The sequence below is a fragment of the Ceratotherium simum genome, chromosome 36 (assembly GCF_057802395.1).
Source record: "Ceratotherium simum simum isolate JZ-2026a chromosome 36, ASM5780239v1, whole genome shotgun sequence".
Taxonomy (NCBI): Eukaryota; Metazoa; Chordata; class Mammalia; order Perissodactyla; family Rhinocerotidae; genus Ceratotherium; species Ceratotherium simum.
This window is the reverse complement of record NC_141935.1, coordinates 19,333,920-19,355,548: the sequence shown is the minus strand read 5'-3', so window position 1 is coordinate 19,355,548 and position 21,629 is coordinate 19,333,920. Positions and strand designations below refer to the sequence as shown.

Sequence of the window (21,629 nt, the reverse complement as noted above, 5' to 3'; positions counted from 1 at the left end):
CTTTTTTCCCTATTTCTAGAGACACTGTATTCAGCAAAGCCACATGCCCACCTCTTTACTTTAAACAAGCATTGAACAACAGAAGTATAACGTGAGCCACATATGTAGTTTTTTTATTGTGGTAAAATACACATGACAGAAAATTCACCATTAGTGACATGTAATACATTCACGATACTGTGCAACCAACACCGCTATCTAGATCACGCCAGAAGAAAACCTCATGCCCACGAAGCAGTCACTCTCCTTTCTCAAAATCATGTGATGCCACCAAGGAGGTGGCAATGCCTTCACTGTATGTGTGATGCACAGGGCTGAGGGCCTCTTCCATCCTCACTAAGAGGACTGCTAATCTTCTCTCCTTTATATAACATCCACATATATAATTTAATCTAGTAGCCACATTAAAAAGGAAAAAAGAAATAGATGAAATTAATTCTAATAATTTATTTAACCCAATATATTCCAACTGTTATCATTTTACCATATCATCATTATAAAAATGATTGCTGAGATATCTTACACTCTTTTATTTGTGCTAAGTCCTTGAAATCTGGTGTGTATTTTATATATATAGCATACTTCCAGTTGGACCACATTTCAATAGCCCCATCTGGCTAATGGCTACCATGTTGGACACTGTGGCTCTAGACAATTTGTACAATGCTATCAATATTCAAAATTATCTTTTTAAATGATGACTATTAAATACACAAATATTCTGAGACTATAGTTTTATTTTAAGTATAAATTTTCTTAATTATAAGAAATACTATATTTGGAAACTACAGAAAGAAAAATTACCCATAAGCACCAACACAAGAAAAACTATGATGTCTTTTTAGCACCGCGTGTGTTATGACTTCTTTGTAGTTGTCTTCTCATCTTTGTCTGCACCGCATAGAGGCATTACCACCACTTTGAGGTGGAAAACTGAAGGTCAACATGACTACTCACCAGAGGCAAACGTGCAGGTTTCCCCAGGGTCATGATTGTCTGTCATTCCACAGTCCCGGGCAGTGACCCCTGAGGACAGCTTCAGGTTTGTCGTGTGGGTGACAACCCTCCTGTTCCATCAGCAGTTCTCTAGCAAAGCAAGAGGTCATAGAAGTCCAACCTAGAAACGTGGACTTGAATTCACTGCTCTGTCAAAACTCCTTCCAACCTTCAGATCCTTACGGCTCTCTCTCTCACACACATTTGACCTTAAGTTTGAAAACATGACCTGGGTAATGAGGAGTTTGGTGAACTAGCTTGTGTCTAAGAACCCTTTAGACCTGAACATTCCAGGGTGCTAGGATGCCATTCATTCCCTCCACCAAACAGACACACACGGACACACAAACAGACACACACATACACCCATGCACACGCTGCCCAGGTGTCCAGTTCCAGCCCATAGAAGAGCCCATAGAAGAGTAAGAACACCTCTGCTCTGCCTTGCTAACTGGCTGGGAAAACCCAGAGAGCTAAACAGAAGCACAGTTTTTTAGCATTCATGCTCAGAAAGAAGAAAACCTAGCAGAGACCAGACTTAGTATCCAAGAATGCAAAAACATTTTTTTTAGATTCCCGGAAGCTTCATGCCACAATGCCCCAAGTTGGAAAAAAAATGTGCCATTTCATATGTTTATAACAACATCTGATTTAATATTATACAGTTTTGCTTAGTCACAAACCAGAACAAATACTTTCAGATTTATTACATCCTTCTATTCAGAGACTTAAGTAATCATAGTTAATAATGCAGCCATTCCACAGCCCAAGGAAAAGGTTTATAATTCTTTGGGATCGAAGATTCCTGAGAGACAGGTTATTTTCAAGAAGGATTTAGGTTTTAAAGCTCTTAATGAAGCTTGAAATTCATCTTTTCCAGTTCACATGAAAAGAGTTTCCTCTGAAGCTTGGCTGGCAGGTAGAAAGAGAGGAAAACCAGTTGGCGCACAGAATCTCCCTGAGCTCTTAGAGAGTGTGCCAATCACTCATCAGCATTCCTGATCCTCACCTTGTCTTTACAATAAAAACAAGAAACAAAAACAAAAAACCATACCATTGGCTCCCATGCTCTTTGTCAATGCTGTATCTTGGCCCTCCTTCCTATTTGTTGATTCATTAAAAGGTACTAATTGATTTAAAATGGAAGCAAATGTTCTTACAAAACATACTCTCTCATTTATTCCCCCACACATACATGCACACACAGGCATTTGTTACACAATTTGTACACAATTGTGCAAGGCCCAAGCATTGCCCCTTGCTGGCTAATTAATTCAGGAATAGTTGATGATGTGGTAGTTAACTCAGTTGCTTGGAGGTCCAGGTCGTAGGTTCAGTGCCTCCAGAGCTTTGCTCTCTTTCAGGGCACAGGGGGTCCTCCTCTGCATCCCGAAGTGGATCCTGTGGTCCCCTGAGGGCTGGGGGATGTGTGTTTGGACCATACAAAATGGACACATCCCTGTTTAACCATGACGTACTCTAGTGAGCTCTATTTTGCTAAGAAAGCGAGGATTTGTCACACCATTCTTGACACACCATTAAAGAGAATGTCAACCTTAACGTGGGGTGAGAACGTGTGAGTGAGAACTTGGTCTACAGAAAACCAGGTAAGAGTTTATAAGAGTTTGGGATCCTTATAAAAATGAGGATTCCTAGGTCCCATGGCAGACCCACCACACTGGGATATCTGGGTGTCAGATACAGGAATATCCACTTTAAACAAGGTTCCCCGGTGATTCACAGACACACTACAGCTTACATACACTAGTCTTAAAGTTCCCTTCAGTGAGTCATAAGCAAATGTTTCAAAACTAGATTGTAGGATTAAACCAGTTTCCAGTTGAAAATATTATCACTCAATTAATTCTTGCCAACTTAGTTTTTAGAAGCACATTGCCAGAAGTCAAAGCCTTGAGTTCTAATTCTAACCCATTGCCTATAACATGAACAAGTTACTTAACCTTCTCAAACCTCACTGACATGAGTTATGCAATCAGGGATAAGGGTGATTATAACACTGAAGCGGCTTACAAAATGCTGTCTCGTCCATCCGACCGCACTGGATTGTCAGGAAGATCAAACAGCACGTAGTGGGTGAAGTGCTCTACAGACTTCATGGTATTCCACAAACGCAAGGGACAATTAGAATGTAGATGTAGTTTTAGAAAAAAAGTCCTATTTATTTTTTACAGATCAAAATATCTGTTTTTGATAAAATCTAGGCTGGAAGATGTGGTTTAGCAATAGAGAAGCAATGGAATTTCTAATACTGAATCCCAGTACTGAATTTATCCACCCAACCTCAGGCAGCACCTCTACCAACTAGTGCAGGGTTTTTCTGCCAAGCTCGCCACCTGGACCAAAGAGACCTGAGTCCCAGCAACTTGAAGGCAGGCAGAGCCCAAAAAGAAACGGGGAGGAGGAGAAGCAGAGCTCAACTGTTGCTCCCAAATTTACCAATTAGATCTCTCCTGAGTAGAAGAATGTGAGGAGGCAGAGAGGGACCAAGACTAACTCATGCCCCTTCACTGGATACATTAGGGATAAGTGTGATTATAATACTAAAGAAGCTTGCAAGGAAGCTACCACCTCTCCCCCAAAATTCCCCAATTTTTTGTTCTTTGAACCCATTAGGCTTAACCATTATGTCTATGGTCAACTGGAAGTGAAGACAGCATCTTCAGAAAGGAAATTAGCCCCCATTCCCCACACCAGCCACTGCTCCATTATAGATCTTCCCAGGCAGGCAGTATGGATTTTTGCCGCATAAGGTTCTGAGATGGGTCAGTAGAGTAATTATGTTCTTCAAGGCCTTTCTAGTCATCATGGAAAATGCAGATGCTCTTCTATTTTCCAATTCAAATGATTTCCAGCCACATTAACCAACATAACCCATCAGAGGTTATGCAGTAAAATCCAATGATATCATAAAGGCACCCCAACAATAAAATGCCAACAATAAGACATTCTACACTTGACCTTAACTCCCCTCTCAATATCAAATTACCAGGGAGTCCCAAGTCCGAAATTAAATCCCCTTACAAGTTAAGGTCCAAACAAGTTAAAACAAGAAATTAAAGTCTGAAGTTAAATTATCTCACCCTCAATCAAGCTTAAGTTCAAAGACATGACATTTCAGTTTATTGTTCTCCGTAGTCTCAGCAAGAAGAGTTTTTCATGTTCTGGGTGGGGTTTCTCTTTCAGTGGCTGTAGCCTGGGCTGTCTTTCCAGGAAGGGGCCTTAGAGTTTGGATTAAATCAACTCCAAGTCTCTGATGTGCCTCACTCTTTTTCTCCTTTTTTATTATTATTTTTTAATTGTGGCAAAATACACATAATTTAAAATTTACCCTCTTAACCCTTTATAAGTTTACACTTCAGTAGTATTAAGTATATTCACATTGTTGTGCAACCATCACCACCATCCATCTCCAGAACTCTTTCCATCTTGCAAAACTGAAACTCTGTACCCATTAAACAATAACTCCCATTCTCCTTTCCCCCAGCCCCTGGCAATCACCATTCTACTTTCTGTTTCTATTAGTTTGACTACACTAGTTACCTCATATGAATGGAATCATACAGTATTTGTCCTTTTGTGATTGGCTTATTGCACTCAGCATAATGTCCTCAAGGTTCATCCATGTTGTAGCACATGTCATAATTTCCTTCCTTTTTGAGGCTGAATAATATTCCATAGTATGCATACACCACGTTTTGTCTATTCATTAGTCTGTTGATGGACACTTGGGTTGCTTCCACCTTTTGGCTATTGTGTATAGTGCTACTATGAACATGAGTGTATGTGCCTCACTTTTTAAATAGATCAAAAAGTTTAAACCACACAGTACTGTCCCTACAACAACAAAATTTAGAAAATAATCTAATCCCAAGTACCAGAGAAGTTTTCCAGGCAAAATCACATTTCTAAAGCCCAGTATATGGTGCTGCCAAAGGCCATAGCAGACTCAGAAGCAAAGATTCTTCTTAGAAGACTCTTCTAAGGGAAGAAGGGTAAATGGTTTTATTTGAAGTGCTCATCGATCATTGCCAGGTGACTATAATCCACACTGAGGTTAATTATGGCACAGTGTTTACCATATGTGGGGGAGATGAACTCATGCCTGTAAACAGTCTGCTCTCTCAGCGAGTCGCATTTGGGACATTACTGCCTTAAACACATTTTTATGGTTCAAAATAAAAGCACGATTAAAAAGGGTTTCTTAAACAAGGATTTAGTTCCTGCCTGAGAAGCTTAAAATGTGGACAACACCCCATAAAGGCCAACACTTCTGAGTGAGGCATAATGAAGAGGAAGACAAAGTGTTCAAGCCATCCTACCGCTCATGCCCAGAACATCGTCTGCCAACATATGGGTTGCCAACTGGAATGATGCAAAATGTCAGACACACATCTGTGGAAAGGGACTCCTCCCACAGGCAGCATGGTGGTGGGGCAGGAGGGATTAATATAATTAAAACTTTAAGACGCAGTCTAACTCAGGAAAATGTGGTTGAGCAACACATTGCTAAAACTTGAAATCCTTACTTTATTTCTTTTCAAAAGCCCTGTGAGCATAATGAGAATACGCCTTTAAGAACTAAGATTCACCCCACCAGGCATTAATGGCGTCTAGAAACTATGTGAACAATCTTACTCGACATCCCCAAGACGTTTATATCTGTCCAACGCAAAACCAGAGGGGAAACATGTTAATTTTCTCAGCCTTTTGATAGCACGTATACAAGATCTCTTAGCCCCACAAAAAGCTCCAAATATATTCTCTAGGACTTCAACTGCCTTAAAATATAGACTTACATTTATCTTGGCCACATTAACGAGATCTGTTTGACCAATACATTTATATTTATGATGACTAAGGGCAGATTATGGTTGTTAAAATTTGTCCTTGGGACATGAAAACACTCCTCTGTCATTAATACATTTTGTAATATAAACTATGATGTCAGGTCAACGTAAAGGGTAAAAACGTTCCTAAAGTATGCACACATCATTTTTTAAAGCAATTGAGCCTAATGGAATAACAAAGGTCATCATAACAAACCATTACAGCCTTGGTCTTGGCAACTCTGGCCACAGAAGAATCTCCAAGAAACGATCATCATTCCTCCAATGTTATGGCATCCAGACGACAGGAATGGCTCGCAAATGAGTCATACGGGCTCAGATCCTCGGTAGCTATGTGAGCACTGGACAATCAATTATTCATGTGTTTACAAAGAGCTTTCGTGGTTGATGTTAACCAGAGCTGCTTGCGAAGAAGAGCTCTCCAGCTGTCCTCGGCCGTCCTGGGCCTCCGACTAACAAGCTGCTCTAATTGCTGGGCAAGTCATCTGGAAGGTGCCCCTCCCCTAGACCAAGGAAACTCAGTTTTTTATTGTGTAAAAATATTAATCAGAAATAATTATGACAATAATACTTTATTTACAGTACTCCTAGAAAATCCCAAAGAGATAGAGAGAGAGAAGTTAGACTTGACTTAGATCCACAAGGCTCCACCAGGACTGGAGTCTGGACCCTTGAAGACACAGATGAGGGACTGGTAAAGGGTATAGAGAAGAGAAAAAAGAGACAGAATCAGGGGCTGTAGGCTTCATGAAGGAGGAAGGAGGAAGGAGTCTAGAATGCTCTGTGAAGATACAGGAGCATGACTGAGGACCACCAAGGGTGAATAGATTAAATTGGTCAATAGCCCAACATGAGTGAACTTGACCCACCCATTAAAATCAGCCTTGGAAGAAGTTGGATGGGAAGTCACTTCTCAGCCCCTTTTGTTACTTAATACAACTTACAGCCTGTCCAGGAGGACTAATATGTCATGAAGGCCAACTCCTATCTCTGAGCTAGGCTGAAGAGCATGGGACCAGGTGGCCCCACAGGTCATCTATCAGCTGTGTTTCGAGGGAGAGCAGGATTGTAGTCAAAGCTGTGGCCTGGGCCTCTTCCTCTGAAGACTGTGCAATCAGAGCAGACAAAGGGATATCTCAGGTACATTTTTATTATCCTAATTCCAGGAACATTGGTCGTACTGAGCCAGAATCTTCTCCTTGCTTGAAACTGGGTAACTTCAGGTGTTATCATAACTCACTTGTCCATTTCTAAGAAAGTGGTAGAAGCCAACAATGTCTGTTCTTGTGAATATGAGATCATAGTATAAGGTGAATATATATGTATGGTCAGGGGCAGTAGGACCTGTGGAGTAATTCTGCTTAATGTGGTGGAAAACAACTCCCATTGAGAGGAGCTGCGATAGAAAGATAAAGTTAGCAGACGGAAAGATGGTGCCCCTCCCCAGAGCATGAAGCATCCTGGAGCACTATTACTATGTGGCACTGTTCTAAGGCCAGGACTAGAGAGTCTGTGCTCCCCTGCCCACTCTAATCCACCCTCTCCATCCATGAATGCAGGTTTGGAAATGAGTCCAAAGAAAGGGACTGCTTCTCCCTAAGAACGATAATAGGAGAGCTGATCTAAGACACCCTCTCCACACCTCCTCTAACTTCCTAAGCCCCAGTCCCATCCTTCTGCCCCAGTCAGAGGGATGAGAGAGAAGACAAGAGGAAGCATCCCAAGAGAGGCCTCCTCCATGTGGCAAGGGGCCCTTTTAGCTTCTTTAACCTTCCTATGAATGCATCTCTCCTGCTAATTACACTTCATTGCCACTGGCTGGCGCTCCCTCTAGAGATCAGAGCAGTGTTGCTCAAAAGGTGGTTAGAAATAGAACTTTGGGGAGGGTGCTGTTCAACACTAATAGAATTCTTCACCGCAGGTCTCCAGAGCCTTCCACAGTCTGCTGGGCCTCTGAAGAGGAGTGAGGCATGTAGGACTTGCCAAAGTTGTTGGTCCATGGAACTCTTTTTTAGGAGCATCCCTCCAGGAACACTTGCAGAATTCTATGGACCAATAAAACTTAGGGCGGTGCAGTGCTAGGGTGTGGCACCAACATCCTGCTTAGATCTAATATTGAGACCTGGTCTGAGAGCTGCTCTAGCACCTTTGAGAGACTCTCATATATCTGCTCTCTGCCATCACGGATTGCTTTAATTCGTCACCCTCTCAGAATTCTGGGGGCACCTGCCTGGCACTCCATCACTATGGGTAACAGCCTCATAGATGGGTTCCCAAGCTCACACTTGGCCAGTCAAGCTTGTCTGGCCTCCACCCACACTCTTACCAAATCGGCAGGCCTCCCACAAGCGCATTTCCTCACCCTGCCCCCATATCACCAAAGAAAGAAGGAGAAAAGGAGTATATTTCATTGCCAGACACCTGCCTTATTTCCATCAGGCCCACCCTGATTTCTTTCTGCTCTGTGTGTATAAGTTGCTGCTTTTATCCCCTGGTTGTAAAGTTCTACCTTTTCTGTGGAAGAGTCAAGAAAGTGAGCCTTTAAGCAGCCAGCCAGGAATCTTTCCCACACTGCCCCTTTCAAGATCTCCAGCTCTGGATTTGTAACTCTCTGCTGTGACTGCAGCATAAAGTTGTCGCCCAGAATGAAACACTCATCAAGGTGGGTGTTTTGGCTTCAACTTGAATGTCCATCACCTGCCATAAAGAGATCTTTCTGAGGGTCTGTCATGGTCTATATTCCTGATCCTATATTTCAAGCGGAATTGTGTGCAAATGTTCAGTATCCAAAATAAACAAGACATCAATCCTTTGGCATTAACCAACTCATTAAATATAAAGTAAACACAAGGAAAGGCTTTTAAATCTCACTGACAGAAAGCTTGGAAACTACTCTGAGATTCTAGAGGTCACTGGAACTTCTCTCTTCAAACAGGAATCTTCCTCACACTATGAGGAGCAGAAGGAGACTCCCCACAAATGAGGAGGGTGTTAGGGTACCCCTTCCATGTGAGGATTGCCCTGCAATGCAGAGAATGACAGGGTCTGTATGAAGTGTGGCCTTTGACAGATATCAGGTCACTGGGGAAGTGGATGTTTTTGCAAGGGTTAGAAATTCAGGTCTAAGGCCTTCAGCATGCCACTGATTACAAATATCTAGGGATAGCTACCAAACCAACCTTGAGTTTCTCATCAGTGCCTAATTATCGGCTGCTCTCAGAACCTACATTCACACGGTTTCCTAAATCCTGTGTGCATTCTGCCATGGGTTCCTGAGGTCCCATTAGTAACATTACTTGCTGAACTCTTATCTTTGCCTCCATCTATCTGTAATTTCAGCAGAAAGTAGATTTATTGGAGAAGGCGATGGGCCAGGTTATCCGATTAGTTGTTTTAACTCTCCATGCCAAGTGTACAGAAAACGAATTGCAATAATCCACCAACCAGAAAACATATACGCATGCACTTGTTCATTTGTAATTTTATTTCAGAGCTAGGCTAGATTCCAGTGATTACTAACCTCTTTTGTAAAATCGAAGTGAAAAATGCCAAGAATTTGGTAAAAAGCATGTTTACTTAACAGTCCTTCAAAGATGGGTGTTCACCTAGGGATGCTCGTGTGTGAGCAGGTCCATCCGTAAGAGACTCAGCTCTGGTCCGGCAGCAGAATTACTGGCTTTGCCCATTCACATCAGTCAGCTTCAAAGTCTGACTTTGTGCCAAGAAATTAGTAATATCTGAAAGTATTCAAAGTAGCTTCCATTTATTTATGGTTTTGAAACATTTTTTCACAATTTAGTCAGCTTCCTAAGACAAAAGACAAAATGGCACTGAAAGATATACTTCGCCCAATCTTAGATCATTAAATCAGTAGAAAAATTAGATGTTGGTTTTCAAATGAACTGACATATGTTTTCCTTTTCTTCTTTGAAAGGTTTTCGGTGGTTTATTTTAAAGCACACAATCACGTAGTTCTTCTCATCCATGGGCTTTAGAACTTTTCACCCTGAATTTGAGGAGGAGCACTCAGCCACGAGATCATGGGACCAGTAGGATCTAGGAGGACTTCATGACCGTGCGGCTACCCTTTTAGGAAATCAAAGGCCTATGGGCAGAGAAGCAGAGAGCTCCTGAAAGTTACCCCACGTGCTTTTTCAAAAAAAAAATTTCTAGGATAGAAAACTAAACCCCAACCATAGGTTTCAATCTTTTCAACAGCATGGGCTGAGCTGACATTTAACACCACTAGATGGCATCATCTCCTTTCAAGATCATTTCTTTTTGCTCTGCTATTGAGAAGGGCACCATCATTTCCCTGCGCACCATTGAACAGCATCTCAGACCATATCAAACTTCCCCTCTCTAGTGCTACTGTCCACTCTCATACATTGGGGAAAGTTTTGGATCACAAATGGGATATATTTGATATTTTGTTTCACCGCAAGGAAGTTTTTGTCTGTCTTGCTTTTCACATGTTCCGTCTCACAGTCTGACAGCAACGTTGCTCTCAGGAGTTGATTTTCTACCTTGACGTTTCTGCTGCCCTACAGCCCAGAGGCACTGCGTGCGATAAAGGATCCATCAAATCCTCATGGATGCTGTCTGAGAGGCAATAGTGCCAGATCTGAGCTGATCGATGGAAAATTAACATCTGAAGTGTTTCCTGAGGGTCAGGCTCCTTGTGCCCTTTCAAAAGCTAGTCTAGGGCTTGAGGTGAAAAGGGAAGTAACATTCCAGCCTTGTTTGGGGAGCTACTTAATTTCCATTGCATGCCCCATGCACAAGGTAATAAAACATTCCAGAACATTCTTCTCCCTTGCCCACTCTTCCTTTTTCTCTTCTCTTCTCTTTCCCTAAGAAGTGGTAATGAGATGATGTAGGTTAGCCCTCTGGGTAGGTGAATGGAGAAAGAGAAAGAATTATTTATATCCACAATCATAGTTAAACAAGAGATCTTCAGAATCCTGTCTTGTCATTTAAGTGACTTACTGAAGTCCTATTAAGTTATCAAGACTATATTTCTTTGTTTTGTGCACTGCGACACATTGAGATGCAAGGAAGTCCAAAGGACGAAAAACTTGGAGATCACAGATCTAAAGAAAATGCTGAAGTGTGAGTTCCAAAACACTGCACTTCAAGTGTTGGCCTTTTTGAGGATATTTTTTTTTAGGCATCTGATACTCCAGGACATAGGATTCCTATTACTGGCCCAGCAGGTACACAGGGTCTCCCACTTGGACTGTCCCTGGGTTTTCCAGAACAAAATATTGTCCAAAGAGAGGTGATTTTCCATATAACTTTTGTTCAGTAGGGTCACAGAGGCGATAACTGCAGAAGGAGAAAGATCGTGATGAGTCACTGCCAAACAGAAGCAAGACCTCAAACAGCATGTGGTTTCTTCTCAGCTGAGGTAAGCATCCACCCCACACAGGGCCGCCATGTTACCCAGCTCCAGAGAGCACCATTGCCATGAGAGTCTAACAGAACAGCACTTTCTGGAATTGTGTAGTGAACAGCCTGTCCAGTGCACAAACTACAGAAACATAACCAGTGGCCGTATCCCCACATCTTTTCTCCATGTAATGTTCCCTTTTTCAGCATTAAGAGATGAGTACTCAATATGCTGAGACACATTAGATTACCTTCCTTCTCTCTAAGCATCTCTCCTCCTGCCGCCTCCATGTCTGTCACTAGAACCACCATCCCATCAGTTACTCAAGCTTGAAGCCCTAGAGACATCCTTTACACCTTCTCCCTCACTTTCCATAGATGCCAAGTCCTGAGGCTCTTCCTGCACCACATCATTTGAATTTGCTCACTTTTTCTCCATCACAAGCTTGCTTCAAGCATGCTCTGACTATTGCAATAATTTCTTAACCAACCTCTCTTCCTCATTCTCCCTTCCCCCCCTTTCAATTCATTGTTGACACTACACTATATTACTTCCTTAATTTTGCTCTGGTCTTATCATTCCTAAGCTCAGAAACTTTCAACGGCTCCCCAGTGCCTAAAGAATAACATTCCAACTCTTCAGCCTGGCGTGCAAGGCTCTCTATCTGGCCCCAGCCAGCTTTTTCAAACCTGTCACCCTCTGCCCCTTATATGCACCTACACAGCACTCCACTGGATTCATCAACATCCTTTCACCTTTACATTTTACCGGCTCGGTGACTCCTCTGAGATTCCTGTGGGATGCCCCTCCTCCAGTTCCCAATGCATTAGAATTCTACCTCGTCCTCAAGGCCCAACTCTAATGCCACATCTCCAAGGAAGATAGCCCAGGATCCCCCAGCCAGGAGTCATTTCCCCCTCCTCAATATTCTCTGCCTGCCCCTCAAACACTCACACGCCATGCCCTGTAGTGTCAGGGCACACGTCTATCTGTTCTCCAAGACAGAGAGTCCCTGGAGAGCAGGAAGTGTGTGTAACTCTCTTGTACTGCTTACACTCAATGTTGGGTCACATACGTCACCGGTGACCCACAGTCGTTAGTTAAATGGATGAACGTGTTGGTGAGTAAAACCCTCTATTAGAAGCAGTATGAACATCTTTGTCAGGCAGAAAACCACAAGAAGCCCCAGGAAGAATGCACACAAGCAAATATGTGGGAATAACATGGCGAGATTCTCTTCTCTCTGCCCCACCCTCCACTAGGAGAAAGTTTTCCTTCAGTTTCTCATTTAAGCTAACTCCAATTTTACTTCCTTTTTATATTTAAGGCATTTTTATAGAAAGCATTAAATTTCCTTCTACCATGCTTAAAAAAAAAAAAAAAACTATTGCAACAACTTGGTCCTAATTTTGTTCTTCAACTCAAAAACGGCCAATAAGAAAACGGAGAGGGTCATATCTAGAGCCTCCTTCTGGAGAGCTTAGCTCCTCCCCAGACTGCAGGCTCCACGTTCGAAGGCACCATGTCTGTTTTGTTCATTGCTGTATTCGTACAGCTTTGTATGGTGCCTGCTACACTGCAGCCACTCAAAAAAAAAGTTGGTTGAGCAGGGGCCGCCCGGTGGCGCAAGCGGTTGTGTGTGCGCGCTCCGCTTCGGCGGCCCAGTGTTGACAGGTTCGGATCCCAGGCGCGCACCGACAACTGCTTGGTAAGCCATGCTGTGGCGGTGTCCCATATAAAGTAGAGGAAGATGGGCAGGGATGTTAGCTCAGGGCCACACTTCCTCAAGAAAAAAGGGGAGGATTGCCATCGGATGTTAGCTCAGGGCTAGTCCTCCTCACAAAAAAAAAAAAAGTTGGTTGAGCAAACAAATGAATAAGTCAACCAATGAATAAAAACCACAATCTGCTGACCCAGTCTGCCCCACCTTGCCAAGAGGAGTCCCTCACTCCGTAGTCACATGTCTTCAGTGACCTTGGACCCTGGGAACCCAGGCACCCCTCCTAGCCCACCTCTCTGCTGTCCCCATGCAATACCAGGGACATTTGGGGATCTGTGTCTGTCGGAGGGTGGCCTCTTCAGGATCAGGGCAGATCAGCTACTTTTATGGCTTGAAATATGGCTTGTTGCTGCCAAGCCCTGTAGCCAGGGGTCCTGGGCTCAGATTATCCCAGGAGGGAATTGAGAGTCAGAGTTCTGTGCATTGACAGTTTGTAAACAACATCGCATATATTATCCCTTTCCGTCCTTACAACAAGCCTATGTGGGACTTTGTATTATCCCCACTTTCCAGGTGGGTCTCAGAAAACTAACCCATGTGCCCAAGATCACAGATCTAAGTGGTCAGGCTGGCGCCAGAACCCAGGTCCGGCTGCCTGCAGAGTCAGGACTCTTCCCACCCAGGATGTGACCCTGGCCATTTATATACCTCTTGAGGGCACACACAAGCCTCAGAATTGAGGGGGTTAATACCTACCCTTCTACACAGAGGTTTAGTCTCTTATGGGTTTCACCTGCCCCTTCCATCAACCACTCACATACACACTCACTCCCCCACCACTTGGAACCCAAAGGAGCCGTCGCCCCTCCTGGCCCAGCCCCTTAAACTGCGCGGGGGTGGGGCGAGGGGGTGGTTCCTACGAGCGCAGCTTTGGGCACCTGGTTCGCAGGTGGCAGTCCCGTTTCGCTGTCGAAGAATTGAAGCGGTAAGCGCTCTGGGAGTGGAGAAGTGGCTCTCGGCTGGCCCAGCCTGCCAGGGCTCCCAGCGGCCGCAGGGGCGTGGCTGCCGGCTGGCCCTCCAGCCCCCCAACTCCTGTCCCACCTCCAGCTCCTGCTAACACCGCCCCTGCAGGGCCCCGGGAAGACTCGATAAATGAAATCACCAGCGACCCCTTGTGGGCGTGATGAGGTGTTGCAAGCGGTTATGAATTCAGGTGCACACCAAGCCTTGTGCAACTGACTGAACACACAGTATCGTCTCCTACACGGATCTTCTATGATTTTTTTCAAATATATATATATGTTTCTGTTGGGATTAATAAATTACAAACTCATTTAAAAGCTCATTTCTTAGTGAATTTTCTCTATGAAAATGAAACATACAACTACTCTAACAAGCAGGAGGCTCAAACCATTTTATTTAACCTAAACAGAGGTCTCCGTACTGAAAAGGTGTAGTGTGAATGGAAACACTGTAATGTGCTGTGCTCCAGTGAGGGCTGCTCATTACTCTGCCTGGTTTACTCACTTACTGGTCAATGCCCAGGCCATGACTACGGGCAGGGTGTCTGGTCACTGCCAGGTCCCCATTGAGAGGCACAGGCCACTCCTGAGGCCTCACAACCTACTACTCCTACAGCCAGGTTAAGAAATAAATCACACTGTGAATGTCCACCGACGGAGGACCACTACAGGCTGAGCAGGTTTGGGATGGGTTTCATTTATGCAGCCTCAGCGTCTTGATGCCTCAGTTTTTTTATTTGTAAAAACTGAGCTAATAATACCTCTGCTGGTTGACCAGAATAAGGCAAAAAGTATGATTTTTTAATAGATGATAAAATACTGTACACAATGACCATGTAGGCTATGGTCATTGATAGTCTCAGTATATACACTTGACACCTTCTGGGAGAAGGAGAAGCCTAAAGACATTTCCCTCCATACTCTAAGTGACTTGCCAATGTCACACAATTAGCAGGAGTAGAGCTAGACAGGGGTGGTGGTGTCTGTCTCCTCCCACAGTATTACCACCACTATATCCTTCTGTCTTTAGCTCAGCACAGCACAGCCTAACACACGTGGCTGGTGGCAAACACCCTTATCGTCAAAGGATTCGTGCCTCCTACAGAACTTTTGCATCTACAGAGCTAACATGCTTTATTCTTTCTACGAGGAGCAAGATGTTATGGAAGCAACCATGACAGACTCCCACCACTCCTTGAGTCATGGAAATCGGCGTGGAAGTCACTCTGTCTTAAGAAAGAAAAGAGTAATTCCATCTTCATATTCCGCTAGCACACAGGCCTCGTGCCTCTGGCCGGCAGATGTTCAGCAGTGCCAGACATTTCTTTTTCTCTCATTGCTTTGCCACCCTTCGCTCTGCCTGTGGGTGACAGACATCAGTAGGTAAGGCCATCAGAGAGGTCTCCCTGCTGAGAACCCACATTCCGAAAGCAATACAGCCCTCGGGCACCGGGAGGATACAAGATGGAAAGCCATGCAGCTCCCAGCAGCCTGCCGGAGAGCGGAGAGGGTGTTCGTGACACCAGTTAGTTTGCTTCACTTCCCATGATTTATGTCACGTGGCCAGGCTTTTCTCTTCTCGATTTATGGCCACCTGTCCTGGGGAGAACATAAATTACGACATCTATGGCAATTTAAATCTCAGGAAGAGATAGGAGAAGACACCTAGGCTGGCTGCTCCATCTCCTGGGGTATTAGAAGCAATTACGGTGGGATTGTCGGGCTGCAGAAAGCCTGCAGAAGATCAGGATTGCTGTGCAGCTCCCCGTGACCCCTGCCTGCCTGCCCTCACTCTGTGTTTGGGGTCAATTATCCTCCTTCTGTAAACACAGGCTCCCAATGGAGGGAGGGCACCCAAGATTCAGAAGATTCAGAGGATCGGCCTAAACACATGGAAAGCTTTCAGAAGGCTACTTCTGCAAGCACAGAACTTTCTGAATCCAGAGGGAAAGGTACCAGGCACCAAGCAATGTGTTGTGGGGAGAGAGAGAACAAGATGTATAAGAAAGGATGAACATCCATTCCCAAAATCACTTGGCCGGTTTGCAAATAGAATCTTCAAGATCTGAGCCAGCCCTGATGGCCCCGTAGTTAAAGTTTGGCACACTCCACTTCAGCAGCCTAAGTTCGGTTCCTGGGTGCGGAACCAAACCACTCGTCTATCAGTAGCCATGCTGTGGCAGTGGCTCACATAGAAGAACTATAAGAACTTACAACTAGAATATACAACTACGTACTTGGGTTTGGGGAATGGAAAAAATTATTTAAAAAAAAAAGAATCATCAGGATCTGCCGTGTCCCGGCTTATTTCATAGGGAACACCCACAGCCTGAGCGAGAGGGGACCTATTGATCACAAGTCATGTGGTAGCTCCTCTGGGGCCACAGGAAAGTAGATTGAGATGGAATTCTGGTTTGTTCTGATGGAGAGTGAGTGAGCGCATTTTGAGGACTAGCTATAGTCTATCATTGCTGCGTCTTGAAACTCTGCTCCCCGCACAAGCATTCCACCACACGCGGGAACTCTTCCCTCAACACTTTATGATGACAACTCTCAAACAGACAAACAAGTTACAAGAATGTCACAACGAACACCCATTGACCAATCAATCACTTGGACTCTACACACGACTTTTTAGTATATTTCCTTTATCACGAATATATCTACCCATCCACCCATCGTCATTTTTTCGCATTTCCAAGTAAGTTGCAGACACCAGTAAACTTCACACCTAAACAGTTCAGCTGGCATGTCATTTCCTAGGGTTAAAATGTTCTTTACTTTTTTGGGGGGAGTAAAATTTACATGGAGTGAAATGTACAGATCCTAAGTGTTCCATCGTATTGACTTTTTACGGAAAAGTTAATTAATGTTGTTTTGAGTGTTGAGAAATACACAACATCCCTAAAAATGATGGGATTTGCCTTCAGCTGGTCTGTAGCCCTCTCTTTGAATGTTCCTGCAAATCCAGACCCAGTGCGGGGAACCAGATGGAAAGCGGCCTTCTGCTCTTCACCTCAGGAATTCCTCTCCTTAACCCCCCTCCACCTACCTTGTTCGACTTCACTCCTGACTCCCTCTCTCTGCCTTGTGGCCTGGCCTCTTGCACACCAGCTGTCTGCCTTGCTGTAGCCTGGCCCTCATGCAGGACACTGGTCTCCATGGACTACAGTGCTGGCCACAGAGGCCAGGCTCATTACGCCTAGGGGTAATGTGCGGGCTGGAACGACAGCACTCACCCCAGGGCTTCAGCTTGCCCAGGGAGGGGGCCAGATAGTAGCTTCTGGAACAACAGGATCGGCAGAGAGGGATTGGTGCTCATCAAAGAAAACTAAATTGTTGGCCCAAATAAGGGCCACAAACTTGGTGAGAGATGCAAGGAAGGGGAGGCAGCAGGACTCACATTGCTGGGGGCGAGTCTGGTCGCACAAACCCAAGCGTAACCCCCCTGTAATGTGCCCTTTCATGATGGTTTTGACGCCAGGTGGCCACACTTCAACGGCACTCCTTCCCCCAGTCTTCCAGGGCTTTGCCCAAAGCAGTTGTCACAACCTCCCTGCCTCGTCCCACCCCCTCTACAAGTGACACCTGGGAACACAAGTCAGGGTCAAGGCCGAGGGTCTCAGGGGCTGCAGTGATGAGACCTGACACCCCACCTGTGACCTTGCCTTCAAAGTGGGAGGGACTAATGAAGATGAGCATCATTAGTTCACTGTCAGAGTTTCAGCAATATCCCAGCCAAGATTTGGCAGATACCAGCACTGAAGTGCACGAGTCCCGAACTGTTGTTTTAGCAAAAGTAAGGCAGGTTGATTATAGCACATTTAGAGACTACATATAAGAATATATCTATTTTTCCCCATAATTCCATTACCAAAAGGCACTGGTAATTCCATTAACATTTTGGCTTAAAGCCTTCCAGCCTTTTATCTACTCATGTGCATTTATATTTTTTAAAAAGTAAAATGGTAAATTTTTTTATTATGAAAATTTTTAAGTCAACATAAAGTAGAAAGAATAGTGCAATGAATTCCCACATATTGTCACCCAGATTCTATTTATCAAGATTTTGACAAATTTTTGCACGTGTGTTTTTTTTTTTTTGCTAAAATAATGTACAGCACCTCCCAGACATGGTGTCACTTCACTCCTATATACTTCAACGTGCTTCTCCAAAATATACGGACATTTCTTATATCACCACAATGCCATTATCATACCTAATAAATTTTTGGTATCATCTAATACTCAGTCCATAATAAAGTTTGCCAAAATATCTAAACGATGTTTTTTTAAAAAATTGGTTTGTTCGAATCATGAATTTTAAATGAAAAATAAAGTTATTTGTGCAAGCAGGTTTTCTGGGGACCAAAACACCCAGCAATGTTTCCCACATTACCCAGTCACTAGGAGCCCCTTCAGCTTCAAGACCGTATGTGCGTGGAGTTTTCACTGCTTTCTCTTGAAGATATTAAGCTGCCTAGTCCTACCTCTTCAGGGTCTCCAGTGGCTCCTTCCTGTCCATGATGCCGGTGTCCGGGTCCACGGTGGTTAAAATGCACCTGGACACACACACAGAGCATCATTCAAGGGACAAAGCTGAGTGACCTTGGCCGTCCTCCCCCTCCCCCACAGGTGTGGAGGAGCCTTACCTGGAACAAGCCATCACCCTTTTCAGTTCCACGTCACCAATAAGAAGCTCATTCCATGAATCCTAGGGGATAAAAGCACAAAATTCACATGAGGACTTCTGAGCCTCAGCCCTGACACATCTGTGTAGGGACTTCACATGAGTTGACACCTAATGAAGCCACTTACATCAAAGATGGCCAACTTGTACATCCGTCCTGAGAAGCCACACACCTTCCTCGTCCCTCTCTGCCTTTGATATATCAGTCCATTCCCCCAAAATGAAATGCTCCCTCTCCTCTACATGTAAAACCGGGACTGAAACTCATCTCCTACAGGAAGCCTCCCTGACTGATCCCACTTGACTCAAGGCGGGGGCAGGGGGGGGGGGTAGGGGGGCATGGGGATAGAGGGGACGGAGGGAGTAGGTGAAAGAGAGGAGGGGTATGGAGAGGGGGGATTACTCTAGGTTGTATCAGATCCCCTCGTGCAAGCCTAAAGTGGATTAAGATCCTTAAGTCATTGCGCATGTGTATCTTGTATCTACCCTGGCCAGATATGCACAAATTAAGAGCAGGCCCAAAAGCCTTGTTTCTCTTTGCATCTCCACTGGTGCTTTTACAAAGCACTCCAGCCCAGGAAGCTCCTTGGGCCTTTGCCTATGGCCTGGGTCACTGGTGCCTACCTTTTAAGACAAATCAAATCAATGCACTGCAGCCCTTCAAACCCAGCAGGGGAGATATGACATACATATATGAAATGTTCATGATCAGTATTCTTTTAAAAAGGCCCAGAAATTTTGAGAAAAAGCCTAATGAGGCAGCACACTGTGTCGGTACAATTGTGCAGACAAGAATTATTCTGGCCCTTTAGAGAACAAATCTTCAGGCTGCTCTGGTCGGGGGAGGTTTATGGAACAGCTGGGATCTGAACTGAGTCTTACAGGATGGAGATTCCGAGAGGCACAAATGAAGGGTCAGGGGACTCCATGCAGAGGGGGCTATCATTAGAAGGAAGGACACTGAGGAGACCAAGGACATCCCATTGTCGTCCTGACCTTCTTACCCTCAAGAGAGAAGAGCTGGCTGGCTGAGGACTAGAGACAAAAATCCATGAGTTAAAACAAACCTGCCCAGTCCTTTGTTGATCACAAGCCAGAAGCAGACTTGCAGACTCAGACATTGAGTTCTGATAGTGTGTATTGTTCTTGATATTTGTTTTGCATATACATATTTTTTTAATCATAAAACGGGTCTCAACCGCATGTTTCGCAACAGTAAAGCTGGACACATGGGATTACCGCAGCCCCAGCCCATTCTGTGTACATTTCTCCACTAGGCGGCACTGTCGTCGAAAAAAACATAAAAGAACCACAAGGAGAGAAATGAGAGTTCCAGTTAGGAAATTAATTTATTATTAATTTAAAAAATATTTCCAGAGCCCCTTTTATGTGCAATAAAAACTGTTGGAGATTGAGTCACAGATAAAAAGAGGTAAAAATTCCACCGTAAGGAAAGTATCCTTATTTGGCAGGGGAGGAAAAGGAGAAACTACTATGTTGAATACACGCTGTGAGCCAGAACTGTGTTGAATCCTGGAGAAGAGTCCTTGAAAGTCTTCCTACCAGAACACACTACCTGGTGATGATACGAAATTTAAACAGCACAAGCCGGATATGGGAGAGGCACAGACACAGCAGTGGGTGGCTTTAGAGAAGGGAGGCGGCTCTTCTGGGTCTGGCCATCAGCAGACTTCATAGGGGAGGTGGCTGTTCATCTGGGCTTTTAAAGAAGACCGGGGGTTTCTAAATGGGACAAGGGGCAAGATTTGAGGCGACCAGGAAACAGGAGAATATATATTAGGTTCTCAGTCCAGTTTGCAGTTCAGAGCTTTTATTGGAAATAAAGGCTGGGAACACAAATTGTGGAGAGATTTGAATGATGGAGTGGGGACTTCAGACCTTTTAAGAAATGGGGAGCCACAGAAGACTTTTGAGCAAGGCACTAACATTGACTATTTGTCACAACTTTTTAGAGTACAAGAGTTCACACTGGTGCTCTGGGAGGCGTGGCTGTGGTAACAGGGACCATTCGGTGGTCCAGACTTGAGGTTATGAAGGTGCGATCTAGTTGCTGTGCAAAAACAGAAAGGGAGCAGATGTGGTTGGGGCTGAAAGGAACATGAGAGAGGGAGGAGCCAGGGGTGACTTAGAAGCTCCAAGCCAGGGTGAAAGAAAGAATGTGGTGTCTGTGACAGCGCCAATTGTGGAGTGGAGAACAGGAGTTTGCGGAGGTGATGGGGCTATGGGGTGGGGAGCATGTGAGTCTGATATGTCAACATATGAAAATACCCCACAGAGAGTTGCGAATGTGGGCTCAGCACTCCAGAGGGAGTCCACGGTTGGACATTTGGGAAGGATCTACATAAGGGTGATGGACGGTGAAGCTGCAAGAGAGGGTGTGATCACCAAGGGGAGAAAGAGAGAGAGGAGGGTCAAGGCTAGAGATTTTGGAAGCCCCTATCTAAGTGAGGAGGAGAAGGATAAACAGCAAAGGAGCAAGGGAGGGCAGTCAAGGGCAGTGCAGCCAGGGAGAGAAAAGTTCCCAGAAGTAGTACCCGTAGTCGAAACGGCAGGGTGACGACAACCAGCAGAAGGTCACTGAATGTGACGGGGGTGGGGGGAAGGGTGGCATAGGTTTCCCCGCTGGGGCACTGGGCAGAATGGCAGGCTTAGGAAGTGAGGGTCAGGCATGCGAATGACGGGAGTGAAGGGAAGCAGAGAAGGACCACCATTACTGAGAGGCAGATTCTGAGATGATGACTGGGTTCACTTTCCAGAAGCCTCCGTGCAGATCCTTAGCTTCCCTCCTGGCTGTGACAGCCTGCTCTCCCCAGCTGCACCGGCACCACCTCTCCTAATCCTTCTCTAGACCCCGCCACAGGAAGACTTGTGCGATGCAAATCGGTTTCTGTCACTCTCTTGCCTAAAATCCTTCCCAGAC

General features: G+C 44.8%; 1 protein-coding gene and 1 non-coding gene across 3 annotated transcripts in view; both read right to left on the bottom strand.

Moving 5' to 3' along the window:
* MTARC1 (mitochondrial amidoxime reducing component 1) overlaps positions 1-21,629 on the bottom strand; it is a 71,496-nt gene that overhangs the window by 30,324 nt on the left and 19,543 nt on the right. Inside the window, exons 5-7 of one of the 2 annotated variants that reach the window (XM_004439673.3) lie at positions 18,651-18,712; positions 18,489-18,560; positions 8,332-11,192 (exon numbers count right to left, since the gene is read on the bottom strand). In XM_004439673.3, coding sequence (XP_004439730.3) covers positions 11,066-11,192; positions 18,489-18,560; positions 18,651-18,712 — 261 coding nt within the window. In that variant the 3' untranslated portion in view covers positions 8,332-11,065. Of the gene's footprint in view, positions 1-8,331; positions 11,193-18,488; positions 18,561-18,650; positions 18,713-21,629 lie in introns of those variants that run through there. The other variant, XM_087424370.1, reaches the window with a different exon arrangement.
* On the bottom strand, positions 252-374 carry LOC147912353 (U6atac minor spliceosomal RNA). Its single transcript, XR_015550042.1, has one exon. It is a non-coding gene; the product is annotated as a U6atac minor spliceosomal RNA (small nuclear RNA).